Source organism: Branchiostoma floridae, chromosome 18 (assembly GCF_000003815.2).
Source record: "Branchiostoma floridae strain S238N-H82 chromosome 18, Bfl_VNyyK, whole genome shotgun sequence".
In the NCBI taxonomy this organism is placed as follows: Eukaryota; Metazoa; Chordata; class Leptocardii; order Amphioxiformes; family Branchiostomatidae; genus Branchiostoma; species Branchiostoma floridae.
This window is the reverse complement of record NC_049996.1, coordinates 14,086,880-14,104,403: the sequence shown is the minus strand read 5'-3', so window position 1 is coordinate 14,104,403 and position 17,524 is coordinate 14,086,880. Positions and strand designations below refer to the sequence as shown.

At 43.2% G+C, this 17,524-nt stretch overlaps 2 protein-coding genes across 5 annotated transcripts in view; both read right to left on the bottom strand.

Annotated features, from left to right (window-relative positions):
* LOC118406272 (homeobox protein Mohawk-like) overlaps nt 1-1,179 on the bottom strand; it is a 32,632-nt gene extending 31,453 nt beyond the window's left edge. Inside the window, exon 1 of the mRNA XM_035806206.1 lies at nt 1,038-1,179. The gene's annotated coding sequence lies outside the window, so the exon portion shown is untranslated. The remainder of the gene's footprint in view (nt 1-1,037) is intronic.
* Nucleotides 1,180-13,314: 12,135 nt separating this feature from the next.
* The window catches only part of LOC118406270 (armadillo repeat-containing protein 4-like), a 36,339-nt gene continuing 32,129 nt past the window's right edge, over nt 13,315-17,524 (bottom strand). For all 4 annotated transcript variants that reach the window (XM_035806202.1, XM_035806199.1, XM_035806200.1 and 1 more), the window contains 3 exons: nt 15,458-15,646; nt 14,595-14,816; nt 13,315-14,156 (listed from right to left, as the gene is read on the bottom strand). In XM_035806202.1, the coding sequence (XP_035662095.1) occupies nt 14,043-14,156; nt 14,595-14,816; nt 15,458-15,646 (525 nt within the window). In that variant the 3' untranslated portion in view covers nt 13,315-14,042. The remainder of the gene's footprint in view (nt 14,157-14,594; nt 14,817-15,457; nt 15,647-17,524) is intronic.

Here is a 17,524-nt window from a genome sequence, read left to right as displayed (position 1 = left end):
TTGTTGACATGGTCAGTTCACGGTGGCTGGAGCCCCAGACGGGCCCGTAAAACCCACCCCGCACCCACAGCCTCACAAACACGTCCACACGGGGGGCTGTCCCGCGTCCGGTACATAAAAACACATGTTCTAGCCGCTTTCACAAATGACAAAAGTAGTTCTAATATTCCTGTATAGCACCGGGACAGACTTGGAAGCGGGCAAAAAGACGAAAGTGTAAGTTTTTTTGAGACGTTACAAGTTTTGAAGTACAAGTTTTGTGTTCGAGAGGGGGACGCACACATTTGTGACAGGTCAGACTCTGGCACCAAGGTTACGTTTTTCTCTAGCTGTCACCCATTAAATCCTTTAATACATCCTGAGTCTTAAATCTTTCAGAGGAAGTCGGCTTCGTCTTTTGTAAACCTTCCGACAGCGACTATACACACATTCGGTAGACACACAAACAGAAAGAAGCGACATTCTGTAAGGGCTTTACCAAAAGCTGCATACAAAGTGCGAGGGGCGGACAGAAATACCTGAACATTTGCTGTGCCGCGAATTCTTATAACCTGTTTTGGACGACATAATTTCAGAACAACATCCGTTTGGTGAACATGTCAACATCGTTTTACCGTCTGTTGCCGAGCGGTTGTTACAAAATGTAGGCGCCACCAATTAAGCATGTACTTATATAGGGACGGAAGTAATTCTGTGATTGAACAAATTGTACAACAGTATGCTTAACTAACAGGAAAAACGTTGGCGCCTTCAGATTTTCATATCGCTATAAATATGAATGTGAAAAACAGTTCCAAATTCAAGCCTGCTTGGGAAGTTTGAAAACAATGCATGTCTGGAATTTTCGCGTTCTCGCGACTGTAACGATTTCACGAAGGCGAACGTCCAACTCTAGACCTAACGACTAACCCATCAACACAAATCGAACACCAGGTATGCCAGGTCATTGGTCAGTTTTAGTGGACAAAAACACTCCAAACATGAGCCAGCTAAAAGTACAACTTCCAGACGAAAGAAAGTTACATCAGAAAACATACCTTCGCAGAAAACGATGTCGGAACGCTGAAATGTACTGCGCTCGTCGCCCGGCGTCCGTACGGAATGTCCTACCGTGCCGAGAGCCTCCAAACTACAACCACAAGTCCTCGCTTCACCTAACTCCTCCTTCTCTTTTGACAACCTCATTTATATTCCTTCCCAGGGGCTTTAAAGGCCCAGTACTGTGTATACAACGTGTAAACAATGTTTGTCTCTACAGGCACAGGCAGGTTGGACATATGAGTAGGTCGGTATTCATGGTGAGGGGCCTGTCAAATTAAGTGCAGAGGTACCACATGTGGCGGTTTAGGTTTGCGGCGGTTTTAGAAAAACCCTTGTTCCGGAACTTTTCTTGCGTTTCAACAGACATGCCAAGAACAACCCAAGAAAGTCAAGACAAGAAACACAACACTCAGGGGGCGTCTTAAAAGCATTCTCCGTGTTTAGACAAGCTTTTTATCTTAGTCTACGAGAAGTAACTAAATATACTTTGTTCTAAGAACTTGCAACGCTGTCTAGTCTACTCTAGATCTTGAGCTTTGGCCAAACATTTAGGTCCAACCACGCTTGAACTATCTAATGTCACAAACCATGATGTCATACTTACCATTGTCATTTTGGTTTCCTTTTTCTGTGTAAACAGTCTGTTATGTCTATGTGGCTCTTTTCAATTGACAGACTGAGGTTTTGAGGTCAGGGGTCACGAAGGAAGATCTCCCAAGAAAGAAAGTGAAGAAGTCTAGACATCTTTAAGACTTGAAGAGGCTGCATAAATTAGCAAGGGTAAGTATCAGAAAGAAGTAACGTCACCGTTTAGAATAATTACATGTACAGAACATGTTTTTACATTTTATCCTTTTCTACTGCAAAAGTCCACTTTCAATCTTTAGTACTTATATATTATAGTATTTTGCAACACAAAGGTCTTGTGTCAATGCCTGAGCGTTATGGTGTCAGCATTCAGTCCGAGATTTGCGTTATCGGTCAACGAGTAGACTTGTGTGTACAATCCTTGGTAGGAATACCATGAGCATCATGTTACGAGAAAAAGAACTTTACAATACACTTTTTGTGCATTAAAGATTACACTCTAAGCTTGGGTGAATTCTGGAAACTTTTTGTCGGAGGACATGGAAACGTCAGTCGATAGGTGTAGCCCAGTTCCGCGCTGTAGAACAGCTGACTGAGGTTATGTTTGTTGTCTGTTTTCCCGCGGTAGACTAAACGGAAAGACCGTGAAGGTTGGCGGTGTTACGGTACAGTGGTGTAACAGTGAGACACCCGCGCTGGGATCGCTTACAGACGGTACGGGCCCCCTTACTGTACCTACAGACGGTACGGGCCGCCGTCTCACCTCAGGATGCCCCTGTCTGGTTTCAATAGTCCAAGTTTAGATAGTCTACTAGGGAAAATGTTCGCGGATATGTAATTTCTTGGTATGGGGGAAAACAGAGTGTCTGCGGAGGTCTAAAAGTTCGCAAAGTGTAGGGATTAAGGGATTGTTCGCGGCGGTTTCAAGTTCGCGAAATCCGCGAATATAAAACCACCTCGAACATTTCCCCTTTACACACCTGTACAACGAATAACAAGAAAATAGCGACGTTTAGAATTTAACATGATACGACCACATAGTCATCCAAGGTATGACAATACAACACATTTGAAGCGCGTGAGACACAGAAATGTATAAAACGTCCGCCGCGAATATAGAACCATCGCGAACTTGTCCCCTTTACAGTACAACGACACCCCTGTACAGCGAATGTCACGACAATAGACTTGAGGTGAATATGGTACGGACAAAACTCCCAAGGAAAGACGCGCTGTGGAAGACAGAAATGTGTAAAACTTTCGCCGCGAAAACCGCGAATTATAAAACCATCGCGATCATGCCCCCATTACAGTATAACGACACACCTGTACAAAGAACGACAGCAACACAATAGAGTTGAGGTGAATACGGAACGAAATTACTACAAACAGAACATCCAAAGTATGGAAAGACAACACATTTGACGCACTGTGAAAGAAATGTGTAAAACGTCCGCCGCGAATATAAACCCATCGCGAACATGCCTCTTTACAGTATAACAACAAACCTGCACAGCGAATGTCAAGACAATAGAGTTGAGGTGAATACAGTACCAACAAGACACCCAAGGTATGGAAAGGCAACACATTTGACGCGCTGTGGAAGACAGAAATGTGTAAAACTTCCGCCGCGAAAACCGCGAATATAAACCATCGCGAACATGTCCCCTTGCAGTATAATGACACACCTGTACAAGGAATGACAACGAGACAATAGCGTAAAATTGAACATGGTACAACCATAGAGACCAGAACATCTTAGGTATGGAATGACAACACATTTGTCGCGCTGTGCAAGACAGAAATGTGTAAAACTTCCGGTTGAAGTTCAGAGTCCAAACATTGGCGTTTGTCTGCCAGCTGCCTGGCCCCGGCCGCCGGGTTAGGACACGGGCGAGGGAACAGAAATTTGTCGCATGCTATGTGAGCAGGCTGCTGGCAATGTTTGGACCATTAGGGGTGCTATTTGATAAAGTAGCCCCATGCTACAAGGGGGTAAGGACGACTGGAGCTGTTGAAAGAGTGCTATTAAAAAGAGATGTATGGTGGAGTCTGCACCGACCAAAGACCGGGGTAAGGGATCATATTCTCCAAGCACCGGTTTGGTCGGTAACAATCCCGGCCACTACTATCCCCGCGACCCAACCACTCAGAGTCTGCTTGGAGAATAAGGGATCAGGGGAGCGGAAGAGAGTGAGAGCTGTTTTGAGATAATGATGCAGATACTGTAGGATGGAAAGTGGTTGTTCATGTCATTCAATGAAGCTTAGTTTAAGGTTTTGTTCTCGAAAATATGCAATTTGAGGCCAAAGTCGCACAGAATGGACATTTGAAACTACATACCAAAACTACCGGCCCTACCTGCCCGTAAGTAAGGGGTATCAGCAAAATACCCCCCCCCCAGCACGGTTGGGGGGGGGGGGGGATGCGACAACGCCTTACATTGCATTCAGAAGAACATCCTACGTGTTACGCTAAAACCAAGAAAGGCGCGATTACGCAAATTAGTCGCCTCGCTTACGTGAAGACGGCTTTCCATACGAATTATGGAAACTAAAAATAGGCTGCTGCCAACGCCTATTAATAAACGGAAAAGAGCATGCATGCGCAGACTATCAAACATGAGTGACTCACGTCGTAAATTCAATCAAACAGCGGGTCTGGTTTAGATTTTTTCTGCGGATCCATGTTGGAGACACAAAGAAAATGGGAACACGTCCATGACTTTGTTACGGTATCGTGTTCACTTCACCACTGTGTCCTCACGGTCGCACCTGGGCCGAGTTACCGCCGCTCAGGCCATTGCCAACTGTCACGGAGACGGCATGCCATGTTCACGTGTGGGACACATACATCTGCAGGCTGTCAGGATCAGGAGAAAACCATAAAAGGGTATCCTTAGGGTAGTCGACGACGAGTCTTTCATACACGGGGGTCCTTATAACGCGTTACGCTAAATTCAGGAAGGCCTACAACGTTTTACGTTAAATGCGGGAAGGGAACCACTTTTTTTTTTATTTAACGATCGACGCGTCGTGTTCTTCTTTTTTTACAACCTTTTTGATCACTAGATATCGAAATTCCTTTATTTTTTTTTTTTTCTATTGCACATCTTTATTTCTCGCATCAGTTTCTGGACGACCAGAGGAACCCATCCCTAAACACGAAGCCAATTTGGCTTTACCAAGAAACGCTGAGGAACGGCAACAGAAATAAGACTTCCCTCCGCCTGATGTACAAGGTCAAAATGTTACGTGACCATGGAGCCATTTATTTACGTTCGGGTCTTCAAGTTTTATTGTCATGTAGATAATAAAACCCTCGTTAAGCGGGTTTTAAGTACCATATTGTAGGATATTTCACGTTGCCAGCAAACTACAGACTTGTGCATGTTCATCAACAATGCGCGACCTTGAGAAACCAGCGAAGGTTGTTGATCACTTAATTTGGACCAGACTGTGTAGTGTTTAATGTTGTTATTGGTTCTTCACGCGAGACACGTTTAGTTCATTGCAAGCAGTGTTATCCATCCAATGATACTACTAGTACTTTGTACTTAGATTGCGACCATATCGTTTTCATGTAAACCTGAAATTTTGGTATCCGCGCGCGTAACATTACTTATATTGTTCTCCACATAATACCAGTACATAGTACAATGCGTAAATGATACACTCAAATAAAACAAAAACAAAGACGTAACGATGTTTGGTCTGGTTTGTCTTCTATCAGTTTACGAATTGTGACGCACTTCTTAAAACAACACGCCCAATTTTACACAAAACATATACAAACACTTATATCAAATAATACTACTTATATTGTTCTACACTTAATACTAGACAGGTAACATTTGCAAGCAAATACAGAATGTTACCTTCACATGGTCTAGCCTAGCATTTCTACCAGGAAGGGTAAACTGAAATAGTTGCAGATGTTGACACAGGATAAGACAAGAAGGTACAAATAAATGTTGATAATTTTTTATCTGTAACGTTATGCATCTTGAATAATGAACACAACGTCTAATATTGTTCCACACAGGGTTTCTCATCATCATCTCATCTCAGTCCCATAGCTACAAGCCACAGGGCAGTCTGTCTGTCCACAAAGGTTCTCCATTTCTGACGGTCGTCAACAGGGTTTACTCGACGACATTTAGCGTGGGGAAGACGGCCGTCTGCGGGAGGGTCAGGGCCTAGGAATTTTTTTCAGCCTCACGTGAGACAAGAAGCACACACAGTCACAATTTTATTGTCAAAAGGAAGCCAAAATATTATAGAACTGAATTCTCGTTTCTGTCTTCTTGAATTAGACTAACTTTGAAGAGAGCAAAATTAAAACAAGCCTACCAAGTTACGGCACACTGTCTAGCGTAGCACAAAAATCGGAAGGTACATTCACAAAAACGTCTCACAGAGTTTGCCGCTTGTACTACGCAGCGCGAAGGGTTCTCCTCAGCATGCTCTGTCACACTTTTACGTTTTCTATAATATACCCAGTGTGAAATCGAAGGCTACACAATCCTATTTCAATATGTCGCAGTAAGAGCGCGGCGCGATCGCCGTCTAGTGGTTACCAACTACTGTAAATCGCACAAATTCATAGAAACAGCTGGTTAGCGTAATCGCTAAAATTGCCACAAATCTATTATATTCGTTCACGTCACGCAGTTGACGGATACTCTCAGAGCTGAAATTGATATGGCTACCCCTGCACACTCCATGTAATCTTCACAGTACGCAGCTCTTCTCCGCTATATGCTTCCTCCGCTATATGATCCCTGTCAATCTGTGTAAATTCATTCATATTTGAACGGCTCGATCATTTTTTTCAGAGTCCGCAATTCACATTTCATAAATTTCTTTTAATTTTTAGCAAACAATTTTGATTTACGTTTGATGTACGTAGTTTGTTTATGCCCTCATTATCAATACGTGCCGCCCGGTGTGACAGCGTTCTCGCCCCCCCGTGATCTCGCCCCCCCGGGGGCGAAATCACTAGCGATCTCGCCCCCCCGGGGCGAAATCACTAGCGATCTCGCCCTCCCCGGCTAGTGATCTCGCCCCCCTACCTCGCCCCCCTTTAGCGATTTCGCCCCCCCCCCAAAAAAAACGGGTTTACATGACATTTTAGAAGTTGATTGGTATAAATCACAAAATGTAGTTTCAGAATGATATAAGTACACGAGTTTGATACATAACTCCATTCATAGTATCAATATTAACGTAATTACATGGTAATAAGATAGTTGAACTTGTTTCAGACAAGGAGGGTTTGGTCCCTTGCATTCCCATTATTGCATATACCTGAGTCTTGACATAAGATGTATTTCATTGTATTCACCTGTCCTCAAGCAACCTATATATCTCCAATATGAAGTCTCTACAATGAAGTGACCACAAAAGAACTATGTAATGTCTTTATTAATTATGCAAATATTAGGTATTAATTAGAATAACGCACATTTTGGTATATGTGGATAAGGGATATCTTCACCTCCAACATGACTGTCTTTTCTAGTATTTAGGAACTGATGCCTTTACCCGTGTTTCTTAAGACTGGTACTATACCAGTGTTTGTGTAGCATTTAGCAACAGCTATATCAACTTGCGCGTAGATAGAGTTTATAATGAGAAACTATTATTCACGTGTGTTTTTGTTAGTGCTTTGGACATGTTTCCAGCACAAGAAAGAAAACACTGTGACAAATTGAAAACATATAGCTGACGTATTCCGTACCATAGACGGTGTTGATTTATACGTTCGCAGTAGCACTGTTTTATGCCACCTCAGCTGCAAAAGTTGTCTTTTTTCATTTCAATGTCATGTTTGCACCGAACAATATAATATCGACTTTCGAGGTATGACATCTTACGGTACGGTAATAAGGTGCCATATAAGTACCAGGTAACACACCATATACGTTACTCCCCAGGTGCAGTATAGTACCAGGTAGCGCACCTGTAATATGTAGTAGCCAGCTGCTCGGGGGGGGGGGGGGCGAAAACGCTAAAGGGGGGCGAAAACGCTAGTGATCTCGCCCCCCGGGGGGGCGAAATCCCCGGGGGGGCGAAATCGCTGTCACACCGGCACACTTCGAACCCGTCCGCCTGTCAATCATGCAAACTTTAAGGGGTTAGGTTTCTGCTACACTAAACTTTCGCGTTGACTTTGTGCCTGGGGTTTTGTGCTGTGCCGGCCACTCCCACCGTGTATAAAGCTGCACGTAGCTTAATTGTAATGTACCCAGCTGACTTCGTTTCCGTGCTCCACTTGCTTGCTGGGGACCAACGCAGCGCTGTGGTAACTTACATGATGAACAACAAGGTGAAAGGAATGACCGTGACCTAAGATGGGGCGGGCGTTCCACGCTGCAGTTAATCATGTTTGTTCAAGGTCAGTTTAATAGCGAAATAAACTCATCAAGTCCATCGTTTTTGTTTCACATACCTTTATGTCTCAGGAGTTTTTTTTTATGTAACCGCCGGCGACACGCAGTGACCTTGCGTCTAACGTAGTCATGTGTTTCTTTTTGCTCAAATGTTTTTTTTTTTACTCAAAAATCGGTTAACTAGAGCCGTGACACCATTCCGTGTTTCATTTGGACGACAGCTCTATGCATGAACTTGAGTAAACGTTCCTATTCAGTACTGTGGATAAAAACGAACAGGTCTCGCTACATTTTTATGATTATATGTCAGTTACTTATAATGTCAGGAAACATCCAAAGAAATCCCCACGTTACCACATACACGTAGCGTTACCACAGTTATTGGCCTGTCTGAGAAAATTGCACTAGTGCTAACGTTAGTAGTTATTCTCTCTGAGTGCGTTTGTTCACCAAATTATCGCGCGGAGCACGCAACTCAACCTCGGCTTTTACAGAATCGTGAAAACACCTGTGGAATCAAAAGACGAGTGCTGGCGCACTACACACCGTGTGTGTTCTCGATTCTACGTAACTCAAACACAACATAGAATTCTCGCCAGGCCTTTTCAGCATAGCGGGCCGATACGCTGTCGGCTGGAAAAATGACGCTGTAAAAAGCCCGCTACGCTGCTTTTTCATCCAGCGTAGCGGCAAAACATGGGGAAAAAATAACAAAATATCGTAGTAAAAACACAAAAGCACGCGCCAAGCACGCGCCTCCGCTGTTTCAAGAAGTTATCAGCTCGAAAGGAGGTGTTTCAGAGCACCCGCCGTGCCGTTGTCTCGCAGCCCCTCCCACCCAGGATCGCCCTTGCGTTCGCGCGAAATGATTGTAAACAGAGGACTTGCCGCCACGAGTGACCAGCGGGGTGGGATCCCTCCCCGGAACAGCCAAAATGTATAAGATTTCCCGCGAAAGTCCTTATTTGGGGAGCGGGGTTGATCAACACAAAGGCGCTTACAACTAGTTGCGTCATTTCTTTTTCACCGCGGAAAATAGAATCAATTCTTTCTGACACATTTCTAGAGCAAGAGCGGTCGCGTCCCCAAATTTCCTGTTCTAAATTTTGCGTGTGCCGGCCTTGCGTTCGTGCAAAAATGTAAACAGGGTAGCGAGTAGGCCTTGCCGCATGTGACCAGCGGGGTGGGATACCTCCCCGGAACAGCCAGATTTCCCGCGAATGTCCTTATTTGTTGATCAACACAAAGGCTCTTACAACTGGTTGCGTCATTTCTTTTTCAGCGCGGAAAACAGAATCAATTCTTTCTGACATATTTCTAGAGCAAGACCGTCCGCGTTTCCAAATTTCCTGTTCTAAATTTGAAGCTCTTTGATTCGGCAATGTAAAATTCAAACCATCGTAAGTTTGTATGTAAAACCCGGGCATTTCCTTTCGGGGCCGGGGCTTTCGGGGGAGAAGCCTCGCCATGTGGCCCCGCCCACACCGTCGGCTTCCTTGTTACCAAGGCAGTGCACTTTTTCGCCCACTTCATCAAAGGCCGCCGCTGTTGGTTAGAGTTTCAAACAGCCGCGTGCCAGTTGACAGCGAACTTCATATGCTACGTGATTATTGCATTCCTTGGACTTCCCCACAGCGGTGCTTCTACAAAATATTTATTAGACTGTAACATTTATTCCCACGTAACGTTACGTGTTTTATAGAATAGAATCTGACGCGGAACAGCGGTTTCGCCGGATATTTTCCTTGAAACATGTCCGTTGGAATATCGCCTGACAGCGAGGCGGCGACGTAGGGATATAAGACCGTCAACAACAATCGCACGTCACGGCAGCGCAGCGAATGTACTAGCGCTATAAAGAAGCGCTTCAGCTTCGGATGGCAAACCGGACGATAGTTATAAGTACTGTTGAGCTGAGTAAAGTTTGTTGTTTATGAGTATTTAGTTGTCTTTGACTCTTTGACCCGAAATACTGCTAAGTTAAACTGCTGAAAAGAAGTTAAGTGACTGCTACGATTATCGTAGATATGGCCCTAAAAACTGATAGAATAAGCCTTCTGATTAGCCTAAAATGCAAGAGCTTAAGGGGGGCTTCGCCCCCCTGAGCCGCCCCCCCCCCCTGGACCCCGGCCCCCTGCCCCGACGCTGTGACAAAATCCTGGCGAGGACACCGCGCCGGGCGCCCCGGCCGCCGCCGCCACCGCCGCCGCCCCGACTCAATCTGAACAATGTTTGGATGGCTCATGTTAAAACTGGCTTGTGCAGGTTGCAAAACCTATAGCTTAAACAAAATCAAGGAAAGTATTGAAACAAATACTTAGAACTGACGTAGACCGAGACACATTTTGATACTTTGGGGGCATTAAATTTCATTCTGCCTGCGCTCAATTTCATTCTACCTTCCTTGAATTTGATTGCAAAGGGTGCCGATATTCGGCAAAATAAAGTCAAAGCTCTGTGAATTTCTTGATCTCTTATTACTTCTTGGCAAAATGAATTCCACAAATCATTCAGAGGACGGCTTCTGGCTCAATTCAGGCCGTCTAAAGCAAGATGAAGTCATCATTTGACGGGCGGACACTTCCGTGTTGCTTAGCAGCGGTCGTTGACCTCGTTCGAACACCATGTTCCATATCTCCCGGGCGGGTTCCATAGCTACCGGTCGTTGACCTCGGGTCCTTGGAACGTAGTTCCAAAGTTCTATTGGGGCTCGAAAGTTCGATTTTGTGTTAAAATTGCTAGTTTTTTCACCCTTTTTTGCCCCATAAAATCATTTTTTGGTATCTTTAGGGGACCAAATGACCAAGGTGCAGTGTCTTATGTGCAGACCTACCAGCTTGCTGAATTACGAGATATTCCAAGGTCTAGTTTCGGAGATATTCATGTTTTTTATTTGTGCGGAAAAGAAGAAGAAACAGAGCAAAAACAGTATGTACCTTCTGTGAAGGTAACATAACTAGTATAGCACAATGCGACTGTGTCGTAACACGATCAAATGATACACTCAAAGGAAAAACAAAGACGTAACATGTTTGGTCTGACTTGTCTTCTATCAGTTTACAAATTGTGACGCACTTCTGGAACCATCAAGCCCAATCCTTCACCAAACATATACATACTCAAACCGCAGACAAACGTGACTAGTAGGAACAATAATAGTTCACACCGAGTCAGGAAGCCCCACCGCCCACCATGGAGTTCCGAAGCGGAAATCGTCCGATATCACGCCACTAACTTGCGTCATCTCTGGAAATAGAGACTCCAATAAACGCTATTCTGTAACTTGGATTGATTAAAGTTTGATGAGGCAGTAAACTAATCAATTCAGTTATGATACGAGACATGTACAGTTAATTCGTCTTTCTGATATTGTATCTTGTTTTTTTTAACTCATTGACTCTTTCCAAGATACTATTAAACTTATTGAAAAAAACGCGTAAAACAGAGCAAGGGCCTTACCGTATACATACTTGGAAATTAAAGTGTGTTATGAAGCTAGTATGTCAGCTGGTAAGATTTTGAAATTCTAGAGCTTTACATTGATACGCTACACCTATTTGACTCAAGCTTATACTAAACCAAACATACCATGGCTGAAAAAAAGAAGGAGTTGTGCATCACCGAAACGGATCGTTTCGTTAAGAAATTGAAAACAAGGATAAATGCATCACAACAAAGACGCACGTGTATGTAAACATGATTAAGTCTTTGAATAGTCAACTCCTTATCCATACAGTGTAAAAATCCATCGATATGTTGTATTTCTTTAATGCCCTTTGCATCCTTTGCACTGGTGGATCTTCCTCAACTTCCTTACAAAGTTGGACCTTCAGAACATTTCAATCTGTAGTCTACAATCTCGTGGCCAGGACCACAAGAAAGCGAGTGCAACATGACTGATGATTTATATCGCCAGGAAAAAAATTAGAAGCCCCCCAAAAGCACATGGGAACGCTTATCATCCTGGACCGCCTCCAAACAGCTCAAAGAAAGTACAACCCCACCCATCCATCCAACTATCTAATCAACGATCGCGACCTTATGTAATTAACTTGAACTTGGCCCTCTGTAGTTTCCGTTTCCTTATCTTCAGTTCTCTTGCCAACACCCTGACCAGCTGAAACAAGACCAAGGTCATGTTCTTACCATCTGTCCCTCGGTCTCCGTTACAAACTTGTACTTCCGTTCGGCTCTCAGAAACAACAAAGAACATCCGGTCTTCTCATTTCTGTCAGACTTTTCAAACACTTGTGGATTACTTGTCCGAGTCATGTTCTTCTCGATACTACGCGGGGAGTCTCGAATCAAAACAAACCGCGATATTGAGTTCATTGTACACAAGGACAAACGGCAAAGTTCCGAATTAAGGAGGTTGATTTTTGAATTAGTTTTTTTGATGAAAGCTCTTTGGATGAACATGTCTCCCCCATATCAAATGCTTTCGGAAAACGTGACACTGTACGGGAAGTCTTGAATAAGAATAAACTAAGAGACTGAATTTGTTTTACAAAAGGACAAACGGCAAATCTCAGAATTAAAGCAGGGTGTTATACCATTTCAGTAATTGGGAGGATTTAGATGGACAACTTTTCTCCCCCATATTAAATAATATCGAAAAAACGTGACACTTTTATTAACAACCATGGAGTGGGCTGCAAGTGCACGTTGGGGGAACCTCATATTTAAAGGCTGCGTCATATTTCCACAAAGGTGCCCGGCCGGGCAGTTATGGGGAACGAAAAGTACGATATAAAAGACAACAAAAACAGAAAACCGACTAAAAATAATTGAACAACATGTCTTGTCCATATTAATTGGCATAAACTTTAATTTTTCGTTTCCGCAAACAGCCCGGCCGGGCCCCGGTTTGGAAATGTGACGTAGGCCTAAGTGGGACACATGATACGCTGAGGTGGTTATGGATAGGCTTTGATGAAGTGATATCAGTACAACATGATTGCCTAGGCGTGGCCAGAAGGCTTAACGCTAATCCGGCCTCAGGAGAGACAGCGGGCTGGGTGTAGGGAGACCTTAGCCTCTACCAGGTCGCTGGAAAAATAGTAGAAATTGGACAAATAAGACAGAAAACACACCAGCGGAGTTACAATGTAGATGGCCGAGGAGTACAGTTGGCGGACTAGCGACCTGTGGAGCCTTGTAGAGGCCTAGGGAGGCCTGGCTGCTTTTAATGCACGTCTGTACTTCAAATTAGAAGTTGGATTAGGAAGGAAAAGCCTCAAAAGGCATGTTGCATTTTTGCACGTTTGTTCAATGAAAAGTATCAAATGAAGTACCAAAACCTCAACATTTATTTACCATCCAGACAAAACAATACATGTTTGTAAATATTAACCTTTCTTTCTGACAATGCAATAACAGCATATCCTATATGTATTTGTAGTAAAGTATATATACAATGTTCACAACAATTACAACTGTGCCAGAATTCAGAGGGTGAGTTCTGAGAAGAGCTCATTGAAAAATAAAACATCTATGATATATTCTGTATATTTTCAGTGAATGTATTTGCTAATAGACTCTGTGTAATTTCCTTTACATTGTATCAACTATGTAACATGTGTGGCTGTCTTTGAATTCATAGAAATCACTCTGATAGAATTCTATGGGTGAAATATACACTGCAATACAAAGGAACTGATTCCTGGTTTCTCATTTATAGGACATCTTAAGAAGTGCCTTTTATACCAAGAAAAAAGTTAACAATAGTTTGAAAAATGTACATACTGGTCCTCTATACAGAATTTTTCTACCAATTTCAAGTTTTACATATAGCTCCAAAACAGTAACTTCAAAAGTCAGAAGAAAATGTAGGAACTTTTACATACTCTAGCAGCTGTACAAGTTAGTTTGAGACACAAAACATTATTGGTTGCTTTAACAATATCATAACAATTCTCATTGGTTAGCATTACATGTGCTTGTTTGTGATTGGTTGTTGCAACAGCATGTAAGCAGTCCTTTCATTGGTCCCCATCAGAAGCGTCCCTCATTGGTCAGTTCAAGGATATTTGGCCTTCTCATTGGCCAGTGCCAGCCTCCTGATGTTGCCAATACAACCGGCTGCAGCTTCCTGCAGAGCTTCATCAGTGGAGCCTACCATGTCCAACAGCAGCTGGGAAAAATATAAGAAAAAATTAATACTGATAAATGAAAAATAACTGGCCGTAACAATTGTGCATAGCCTGAGTATCATGCTGAAACTTGATGAATTCTTTGTAAGTTCGTCCAAATTTTTGTAGGTTCTGCCTCTACCAGCCCAAAGCTGCCCCTAGGTAGACCCATGTAATGACTTTTCTCATTGTTAATAAAGTCAAAGCCAAAGTCAAACTCAGGCAAATTGTACAGGGAAAATGGCTGAAATTGTTGCTTTTTTTTCCATGAAAATCATGTCCAGCAGACAATTTTTTTGTTGAAAACAAGTGAATTCAAATAGAGTTTTGAAGTAATCCCCGAATCTTATGCAGTTGTAGAGATGGATTGTCTAGTGTCTACCTGGATGTCTAACCTTGATAAACTAAAGACAAGAAGTGTTTTAATGACGACCCCTTACCTTGACCACCCCAGCGTTGTGCATCGTGATACAGTTCTCCGGGTCTCTGGACAGCTGGAAGAGCGCCTGCGCCGTGGCTCGGTGGACGGACTCGTCCGGGGACTTCAGGTACCGTACGAGCGGCGCGACCGCGTTCGCCTCGCCGAAGGCAACCCGGTTGTTTCCCCACATGCAGCAGCGAGCGATGGCCTCGGCAAGGTGTCGTCTCAACTTGTCATCAGTCTGGGGTAGAGAGTAAACAAACACTGATGAACATGGGGGTATTTTTGCAGATAGCTTTTGATGTTAGGTGATAGACTACAAAAAACATAGTATATGTCAGGTAAAGCTGCCATCCTTAACTGAGGTTAAGTTTTGTATAATGCCTTTGCAAGTATCTAGTGGTAGTGCAATTATAGTGCTTCCCTACGGCTCGTATTTTCAGCCAAGCACACTTGGTAACCCATACATACTCGTCTCTATAAGTGTGTTGGGTTCATGCAGAGATTCTGATGCTTAAGGTCTGTGCCTAAAACTTGCTCATGTATGAATAAAGCACAAGCAATGGCATCAACAGAAGGCAAGAGAAAAGAAGCATCTCTGCTAAGGATGTTTTTGGACTTAAGGTTGAAAATCTCAATGTAGATTATACGTACATTTGTATACCCTGACTTTTTTCCAAAAGAGCCAAAATTTTCTTGGATAAAAGTGCTAACTACTCTGTATACTCAATGGCAAAATCACAATACTTAAAAAGCTGTACCGTGTTTGTGAGTTTGGCGAGCATGGGCACCACGCCGTGGTCCGTGATAATTGTAACAGTAGAACCACGAAAGACCTACCATGTTTGTTACATATAGTTTGTAATACTTTAAAGAACGTACCGTGTTTGTGAGCTTGGCGAGCATGGGCACCACGCCGTGGTCCGTGATGACCGCCAGGTTCTCCTCGTCCTTGGCAATGTTGGCGATGGCGGCGCAGACGCTCGCGAGAACCTCCTTGTGCTCGGACTTCAGCAGACTCACGATCAGCTCCAACCCGCCCACGAACGACCTCACCATCTCACCAGCATCCTGTGTGTACACATAGATGATACAGACATGTTAGGAGATCATCTAGCAGAAATACTGACACTTAACAGTTAAATCCAAAGTTTCAAGGGAGTTGTCTAGATAAGGAAGTCTAGTCTCTACCAGACTCCGGATCGCTGAAAAAATCGTAGAAATGGAACAAATCAGAGGAGTAAGCCGGCCAGAGGAATATAACCGGCCAGGGACCAGCACGCGATCGTCGGATGTTCCCTGACCGGTTATATACCTCTCTATTTGTTCCATTTCTACGATTTTCCAGCGATCCGGAGTCTGGTAGAGACTAAAGGAAGTCAACCCCAGTGACTGGGAATAAAAACTCAGCCATGTTTGGTTTTGTGTTCTCACCACAAAAGCACCACCTAAATCAGCTACATATAGCTATGAGAAGCAACACTTCCAGTAAGAATCTCTAAGGAAGATGTCTGATAGACATCGAAATGTAAGCAGGTGAGAAACAGTATATTGTTTCAATATCCTTTGAAACTTTAAATAATCTACCATGCATGATTTTCCTTTTAGCTTATCGTTATTATTAAGTCCCAGTATCAATAAGACAAATTTAGATGTGCATAAGGAAGAACAATTATAGGGAAGTGCCACAGTAACTATTTCTCTGCTAGGGGAAAAACATTTTCATGTAAACCCTTACAAGTATAACACGACATCTCTTGAAAGCAAGCAACATAAAGTGAATACTACCAATGGCTTGGACTCAAGGAAAATACTTTCCCCTCAAGGCAATTCTATCCCCTCCCCCTTTCCACTTCATTGATCCCTTCACTCTACATGTATATTAGTAGTAATTGAATAATAAACTTAAGTAATTAAATTATCAAGATAATTGAATAGAATAAATGATAGGTCCCTTTTCTGCGTTGACTTTATTCGGACTGCAACTGGGACAATACAACGTCAGTAGACAGCTAACTGAGAAGATAGCATCAGCATACAGGGCAATTTGCTAGTAGCTAAAGTGAACATTCTGTCCTCTCAGGCATTACCTGCAGAAATTCCCTAGTTGCCAGCCTGGCCCATTACAATCCCTGCACCCATTTCCCCCTACTGTCAACAATGTTTTCCTTCCAGCTCACAAAAACGGTAAACACGCGCCGTGTACCTTTCAGTGTTTGTGTAAACGGTGGTCGGAGAGTGCCCAACAACACACAAACGCTCTGTCATGTCGGGTGTATGGGGAGTCATGCGATAGCCTTGATCCGGCACTGTTTAGGTTATTCTGAAGGCACTTTGTAGATGGACGAGGGGTTCTCCTTTCCTGCCACTTCTTAGGAGCTATCAGCACCTCTGGTACTGCTCAAAATTCTTTACAATCTTAAGACTCACTTTCACATGCCCTGATCTGGTTTTAGTCCCAAACAAGAGAACAAGAACTTAAGTCCTGTTACATAACTCTCTTCAAATTACCTAGTACATCTACTTAGTCTAAATCTACCTAGAAATTCACAATCACAATAGTTTTGACCGTGCAGAATGATAATTTTGAGAAATCACTTTGAATGCGTGTAAAGTTTGACAACTTGGGACATTAGGTTGCAGTGAAAGGCATCAAACATGAGAATGAAATATTGAAACATTTCTGCTGTAATATTGTAGTTGACCTTGAATCAGTGGAGTGAAAACCACTCTGTTGGAATGTATTCTTAGACCATTCTTTATTTTGCAAGAGAATTGTTCTGTGTTGAGTAAAGAACAGCTTTAAGAGCTTATTCAGCACAATGTTCACATTCACTGAGTTAAGACTGCATGGATTTAGCCTGCAGTGCAACACTTCATTCATGTCAATGAGACACAAATGTCCAGGTCTAAGGATCAAATGATCTTGATTCAGGCCAACAAGCCTTA